At 46.4% G+C, this 8,425-nt stretch overlaps 1 protein-coding gene across 1 annotated transcript; it reads left to right on the top strand.

The window, feature by feature from the left end:
• Positions 1-317: 317 nt before the first annotated feature.
• Positions 318-1,907, top strand: LOC127340550 (F-box/FBD/LRR-repeat protein At2g26030-like). The gene has a single exon (XM_051366290.1). The coding sequence runs from the start codon at positions 318-320 to the stop codon at positions 1,905-1,907; it is 1,590 nt and encodes a 529-aa protein (XP_051222250.1).
• Positions 1,908-8,425: the final 6,518 nt, after the last annotated feature.

Raw genomic sequence — 8,425 nt, 5'->3', positions numbered from 1 at the left:
GGAGAAATTTATAGTATGTATAGCAGGAATCTATAAACACTTCCGATCGGGTGTAGGCCCGCTGGTTTTTTCAGTGGTACTCTTGGACGTACGACGTACGGTCCGGTCTAGATTTAATAGTAAAGAAGATATTTATTCCGTAGCACAGCAGTCCTACGGGTGTTGCATTGCTGTACTTGTCAACGGTGGCCAGGCATACACCATAGCCCAACGGAAGTTCAACAAAACTATTTGCAGGCCCAACGGAAGCCCGATCAGTTTGCATGCTCATACACCAATCGTCTCCTCTCGCGCCGCCGCCGCGCTCGCCCTAGGCGATGGTCGCCCGTGGCGTCGACCGCCTGTCCGAGCTCCCTGACGACCTCCTCCGTCGCGTCCTCCACTACGCCCCGCTCAGGGAGGCCGCCTCCACGACGGCGCTCTCGCGGCGATGGCGCGCGCCGCTCTGGCGCTGCTCGGGCGCCCTAAACCTCGAGACGGGCAAGCTCCGCACCTGCTACGACAACCCGCGCTTCTTCACCCAGCGCGACTGCTTCGTCGCCGCGGCCGAGGCGGCGCTCGACGCCGCCGACGTCCCCGTCAGGAGGCTCACCCTGCGGCTCGACTCCGATCTCCACCAACGGATGGGCGATATCGATAACTGGTACCGCGACAGAGCGCACGACAAGGTCGTGTCGCGCTACACGGGCCTGGTCGACGTCGCGCTCTCCCACGGTGCGGCGCGCCGCGGCGTCGAGGAGCTCCGGATCGTCGCCAATCCTAAGAGCGACTACCTCTACACTCGGGATCACACGGGCCTCTTCACTGTCACCCTCGACTCCCTGCAGCTGGAGACCATCCGGGTCTTGGACCTCACCCACTGCAAGGGACTACTGGGCACCCACCTCGCTCTACCACGGCTCTCCTCTCTACGCCTGAGCCATTGCTCCCAGCACCTACGTTCCCTCCAACAAGCCATCGACGCCGCGCCAGCGCTCGCTGCCATCCGCCTCGAGACCGTCCTCATCGACGCAACGGACAAAGAAGCCAAGCATGGCACAACCCGCCACCTCCGATGCCCCGCCGCCACCCTGCTCGTGCTGGACAGTTGCAAGTGGGAGGAGGAGAGCCAGAGCTGCAACCGCTTTGTCTACAACTACGAAACTACCGTCCCCGTCCAAGCTGTTGAGATCCACGCGCCGAGGCTGCGCCGCTTCAGGTACAAGGGGCAACTCCGCTCGTTCTCATTCAGTGCACAGCCGCCAGAGTTGGAACAAGTGGATCTGGATTTTTCCGGGCGTGGCAACAATGGGAACAGCAAGGATCCAGAACGTGATTTAGCAACCTTCTGGCGATTTGCTCGGAGCTTCACTAGCACCAAGGAGTTGAGGTTGAGGGTGAACCACCTCGAGGATATTGCCGTCCTCAGCGAGGCAAGGCGGGCTGAGCTCCTGCCGGCATTCCGCCGCCTCGAGCATCTCGAGGTTCAAGGAGTGGATTCAACGAAAGGCAAGGCTGCAGCAATGGCAATCTTGAACATGCTCCGATGTTGTCCCATGCTCGCTGCCCTCAGGATCAACCTGACCGCGGAGAAAAAAGCAGACTCCTCAAATAAAAAAGGGGTACCCGACACAAGAACTCCTCAAAAGGAAATTCAGATCGCTGCCTTGGCTCAGTGCCACTTGTTCCAATGCTTGCAGAGCTCTCTCGTGAGAGTGGCCTTGCAATTTCAGCTAGAGAAATCGAACTGTCTTGGTGTCAAGCTGATAAAGTTCTTCGCTGAGAATTCAATAGTTCTTGAAGAAATGTATATTGATGGTGGAGATGAAAATTTGTGCAAGCACATGAATCCAAAGACTGAAAAGTGGAACTCAAAAAGGAGAAAATCAGGGGCAACAAGTTTTGTGGTCCTACCTCTTGAGAGGTGACTGTACAAACAAGGTGAATTTTAATAACTATACTCTTATTATTTAGGTACTGTTTTTCTTAAGAGAATATTATTTTATAGGAGGGTAATCTTGGGATGGAATTTGCAGGTACATCTTAGCTTCATATGTATTTCTCGTATAAAATTTCAAATTGTTTTCTATCCAGTACGATGGTTCCCTTTGAAATTGTATTGTAAGCTATTCTGCAAACTAGCAGCTGAAATCTGCTTAAAAAAACTAGCAACTGAAATGAGGTTAAATCAACATTACATCTGTGCCCATGTATCCTTTTGGTATGTCCCATAGAAGTGTAGAAAATAATAAGTGAGGAGATGATCCATGAACTCTTGTTTTGAAATTTCCAGGTCCATTTTCAGTTTCTGTAGACATCAGGATGTATTTCGTGCATCAATTCCAATCTATCACAGTACATACAAGCCTTTATTAAATGAAATAAACTTACAGCACATCTGTACAAATCATGGTATACGTTCAGATGAGTACGTGTTGCTTCTGCAGTTGAAACTACCGTTTCTTCCTCAGCAAAACGAACATATATACACTGAGTTGAAACTGCTTTATTCTAGTAAACTTGGTCTAGCTACACATATTTGGTTGGATGACTTCTCTAGTGTTTAATACAACTCAGCCTTGTCGTACTACGTGTTTTGATGGCAGTGTATGATGAGGCATTGGCCATAGCTTCTTCATCTGAAGTTTGTAAGCTGGAAATCATGATGAAATTTGCACTTTGTGGCGCCAGTATAAGGTAGGTACGCAGCCTAGGCTAAATAATGCTCCTTCTCTGAAATAATGGAGTGCCTACATGGTTTTGATGAGAAAAACGATAAGATTATGGACGTTGCTAGTAGTCTTCCACGGTGCCCCTCCCAAAAATAGAAAGAAACAGATCTGTCTGCTCCACGTATTACTAAAAAGGAAAGTTTGGTTCCCCACATTTTCTCCTTGACCCAGCGTGCGATGCTTAGCTTTCCCACGATTTGTAAAAAGATACTACCACAATGTGAACCCAAAACAGCTACCCGCGGTACTTTCTCATGCCTTCTCTGACACGCGTGGCTAGTACATGGCAGAAAGAACAGTACTACTAAATCTTGTAAAGAATGCATTCACACATGCAGTTGGCAAAACTGAAAAAAGAACATCATATATACAACCTCACCATCATCCTTTTAATGTAACAAAACACATCGCTTTCAAGCAACCCGTAGATAAAAATTTGGCCCAAGCAATCGACAAGAATTACGCTTCAACCAGGCCTCTCCTTGCTGCAACCTACATGTAAATATACCAGCGTCATTACATCTGCGGGTTAATCTTGTGTTCAAAAAATACATTCCAGACTATTAACAACTATATTTATGGTTGTGCGACAATGCAGTTTACATCGAAAACTACATATACAATTCATCAGTTGCAAACTACATATACCATAGAAAAGAGTGATGTGGTTTTGATCAAAAAAAAAATTTAATCGAGGGATGGAAGAATAACATGTATCAGAATAAAAATACATATCAGGTTGAACCAAGAAGAAATCAAGAATAAACTACTATTTAATATGACCCAAAACTTGTGGGAATAAAAATAGTACATTCTATGACTAGAATAATACATCCCATATGCAATTTTAATGAGAAAATACATCATGTTGAATAAAAAAAAGTTCCGGAAAGAACCATACTGTCTAATGTGAAGCAAAACTTTGAGGGATGCAAAAGAACTTCCTGGGATATAATAATACATCCCGTATGCACAATATAATCATGAAAATACATCATGTTGGATAAAAAATTCAGGATGTTACCTACTGTTTAATCTGACCAAAACTTCAAGGAATATGAAAGTACATCCTATTATGCAATATAAGGACATAATAATACATCCATATGCATAAAAATACAACGCTAGTTACTTTCTAGTCATATGACCATCAGGCTTCCTCACTAAAGAAGCTTGCAATCTGCATTATTAACTCACTGGTACTTACAACTAGTGTCGTCCTTGCATCAGTAGTCCACACAAAAGTAGCTTGAAGCATAAAGGAGACCAAGGATGTAATAGAGTGCAAGACTGTGAAGATCAAGTGTTGGGAGCGGGTTAGTTACCATGTTGGTAAGAGGCAGCTGAGCAACAATCATGTTGTATGGCATGCCGGAGAAGTCCTCCATCGATTTCCTCTTGACAATCCTCGAGAAGGTGACCCTGCAACGCAGCACCGCCCAGGGAATTTCTCACCGGCTAGAAGAAACAACAGAAAAGGGCAAGAAAATACGCTAGCATTTCATAGAGGATGGAATTGGAAGCTTAAAAAATAATAATGATAATGGAGTGCGGCATGAACTAGCTAGTCTCATGAAAATACATGCACTCAGATTCAAATGTATACCATTGGGAGATGTTGCACTTTGCATATAGGAGAAAAATACATCCTGCAGATAGTGTTGATACCAAAAATACATACAATGGAAAAATGCAACTAGTATTCTCTAAGAGAGTAGCATGTATTTTAGGGGCATTTTTTACATCCTATGATAAGAAAAATACAACCCACAAAACTAGTACTCTCTAAGTCTAACACATTGCATGTATTTATATGCAATTTTTACATCCTGTGAGAAAGAGAACCTACAAAGTAGTTTATTTTTTGAGGAAAACCTACAAAGCTGAGCAGTGTTCCTTTTTTCTACTCTCAGTACTCGCGGCTGGGCTGCAGCATACAGCCGAGCAGTTTTTCAATTCATGGTGTCGCTATTTTTTTCAACTGTCAGGTAGTAGCACGTATGTGTTCCAGTGTATGCCATACCATGCTCTGTAGATCCGCCAAATCGTGGTTGATTCACGCGCGAAATAGGCAAAAACTTCAGTACGGAAACAAACAATGGCAGGGGAGGGAGGCAGCGGACGGAAACACTCACCAGCACAAAAAGATTGACAGACGAACACATCCGCCTTGACACAGAACCACGCCGCCGATGTTCGTCCACGACTCGTCCCCGACGGGCCACAGTACTCGGATGCGTCGAATCCTAGAGCGACGCCGCCGGATACTCCTTCACCGAGCCTCGCACGACGGCCGCCCACCTTGGATGCGTCGATTAGCGAGGGCGCGCCGCCGATGATCCTCCATCGACCCTCTCGCGATGGTCGCCGGCCTCGATTCGCGGGGGCACGCCACTGAACGATCCCCTCTCACCACGGCTACCTCATCGGGAACGTCGGTCCGCGCGTCCGCACCGTCAAACGCTCCCTAGCACTGATTCCTTTACTGTTTTTCACCGGACCTCCCGCCGCCGACGAGGCCGATTTAGCGGTGGGATCGGAGGAGATGTTGACGGGTGAGAGGGGAGAGGGGAATGGGGACGAAAAGTCAATGACCGAGGGCTGTTTTTCTTGACTGTGTTCCGCAGCTTCGTTCGATCCGTTCGATCCCGATCCGACGTCATCAAGAGGGGAGCACCGCCTAAGACCAGAAAGTGGCCAGGCAATAGTTAGATTATGCGTAAGATTATGTATATTCCGTAAGTTTAGAGCTCCCCTGTTCTCTCTATATATATCGTCATTTCAGATTTGTTACCATGCCAATTTCTGATTTGGTGCACACATCCGTGAAAATGGAACCTTGAAATGATCAAGTGCCTAGCAAATCGTGATGATGACTAGTGATGGCTGCAGCATAGTATATTACTCTAGTAAGATCTATATGGGGCGAACAAACATGCACCTATATGTATCCGGACACGTCCATTGCACGCTTAGGAATTTCGGTGCCATTCGTTCGTCAGCAGCAACCACCCCATGGCATGGAAGCCAACCACAACACATGTACCAGTTTCACTGGCCAACAAACACCTAATCAAGATTGACACTAAGATAAATATGCCATGTACACTATTTCATCTGAGCACTTCTGCCACTTCAAGATTCTCTAACACACAATATGAGTGGCGGACAATGTTGTAGGAGTTCAATGTAACAAAAAAGGATAATGCTTTGTATATGGTCCCAACAGAAAACCGCACAGCAGGGTAACCCGGAAAAAGGATAGAAAAAATACATAAGAAGTTAAATCCATCAAACCAAAACAGGGAATTACATTATTGTTCGTTATTTCCTTCTTTTCAACAAACATACATCACTTCATACTCAAAACAAAGAAATAGTAGGTTGCCTAGATGAGGAATTCTCATATGTATTACAAGGAAAGAAAGAAAGGAAAGATGAATCTATCAGGAAAGGGATAAGAGGCACCCTTTAACTAGGCGGTGCGGAGTTCAACATTACGCACAAACTAACCAGGATATTTTGAAGACAACATCAATTCCTCTTGGCCAGACAGGGTGTGCCACCCATGCTTGTTCGCTCCTCGAGCGTTGACAAGGGATTAACTTATCAATGCCTACAGGTTATAGACTAGGGTTTTAGTCGGAAGTAGAGGGCAAGTATATCTCGAAGGTTTCAGCCGAAAAGTGCTCGACGATGTGAAAACTAGGGTTTCGTGAGACAATGAATCGATGCTTTCTTTGTCCCTCGACTCCCCCTTATATAGGAGGCGGAGCCGAGGGATTCGTAATACACAAGTTACAGAGTCCGGGAGGGTTTCCAACCCATCCCGCCAGATTACAAGTATTATTTCCTAATACAACTCTAGCTTTCCTTAATGATAACTTGGGCTTCCGATTCTTCTTATTCTTCGAGTTGTGGGCCTCCGGTAAACCCCGGGTACCATCTTCGGCAGGCCCATTGGGGATGCCTATGTCAGTAGCCCCCGAGATTTTGCTTGAATCGCAGAATCAGGGAAAATCTCCAACTTTATATTCATTCAATAGCTCTGCCGAATTTTATCACATATCGTTGGATACGTAATTATGTATTGTACAGGGATAATGGTAGTTGGCGCTAGTTCATCTGACGGATCAGGTACTTGTTAACTGCTCTAGCGGCAATCCGCAAAAACCTACTTCAAGATCACATCCCTGGACATGATCTCGGGATACTGGTGTAAACTTCGACAGGTGCCGCTTAAGGTCTTACCATTCTGTCGAGTCCCAGTCATATTTTATCGGGTACCTAACGCGTTCGTTAGGATTTTTCTTCGTATCTATTGATACGGAAAAAAGTAGCAAACCGACGTCAGAGACGGCGCCACGCCACTCAGAACGGATCTGGGGTCTTACCTTCGCAAAGTTTTGCGGCACTCAGAGATTGTTCGCAACTTTGGCGCTCTGAGAATATATTGTCGAATGCTTTTTTGGCTGTTGGAATAGCACATTCTATTGAGTCAACGGATTACTTATATTGCCCTCCCGATGGGAGTATATGTAGAGTTATTTATATAACTCGAAATATGCTCACTTTTTCTTCTTCCTTCTCTCTTTTTTATAATTTCATCGGGCACGCGAACAGCGTTCCCGATGGGAGTAGCCCCTGAGGCTACAGCCAAGGACTTGTGCTTGGGTGTAGGCTCAACGCCTTACGTTGCTATATTTTCCTTCTTTCTCGAAGTTTTCATATCTTTCGGGTGCGCGACCAGCGCTCCCGATGGGAGTAGCCCTCGAGGCTATGAGCAAATGCTTGTATTTGATCATAGGCTCTCGCCATTTCTATTTTGTCATTCTCGAGTTTTTCATTGTTTCAAAGTAGCCCCCGAGCATTTGATAAAAAACTTGTATTTGACCAAAGGCTCTCGGAATAATCAATAATCTTCTGTTGTCGCCATTCTTATGAAGCTTCATAGCCGAGACTTTCTCTTGCCAGGGTGACATCATTGCTGACGATAGCCACGATCACTGTACCGGGAAAACGCGAGAACTGCGCTCTCTCTGCCTTGCGGGCCCAAATTTCTCATCAAGTTGACACGTCGTGCAAGTGGGGGACACACGTCCTCCACTTTTCCTGGCGCACGCACTGTAGCGCCTGTTCCTTCCCTTCTTGGTGAAATTGACAAGGGATTAACTTATCAATGCCCGCAGGTTGTAGACTAGGGTTTTAGTCAGAAGTAGAGGGCAAGTAGATCTCGAAGGTTTCAGCCGAAAAGTGCTCGACGATGTGAAAACTAGGGTTTCGTGAGACAATGAATCGATGCTTTCTTTGTCCCTCGACTCCCCCTTATATAGGAGGCGGAGCCGAGGGATTCGTAATACACAAGTTACAGAGTCCGGGAGGGTTCAACCCATCCCGCCAGATTACAAGTATTATTTCCTAATACAACTCTAGCTTTCCTTAATGATAACTTGGGCTTCCGATTCTTCTTATTCTTCGAGTTGTGGGCCTCCAGTAAACCCCGGGTACCATCTTCGGCAGGCCCATTGGGGATGCCTATGTCAAGCGTCGCCTCGGACCCCCTTTTTTCAGAAGCTCTGTTTCGCCCAAAAAACCTAAGCCATATTTCTCGAGATTTATTGAGGTAGCGACGGAGGCGAAAGTCCTCTCCAACTCCGGGAGAGGGCAGATCTTGCAGCACCGGTGCCTCCGGTGAAGGGAAAATTGACGCCATC

This window comes from Lolium perenne, chromosome 3, assembly GCF_019359855.2.
Source record: "Lolium perenne isolate Kyuss_39 chromosome 3, Kyuss_2.0, whole genome shotgun sequence".
Lineage (NCBI taxonomy): Eukaryota > Viridiplantae > Streptophyta > Magnoliopsida > Poales > Poaceae > Lolium > Lolium perenne.
Note: the sequence above shows the minus strand (reverse complement) of the source record. Positions and strands in the feature narration are given on the sequence as shown.

What these genes read in the sequence shown, in the direction of transcription:
- LOC127340550 (XM_051366290.1), top strand. Translation starts at nt 318, where the DNA reads ATGGTCGCCCGTGGCGTCGACCGCCTGTCCGAGCTCCCTGACGACCTC.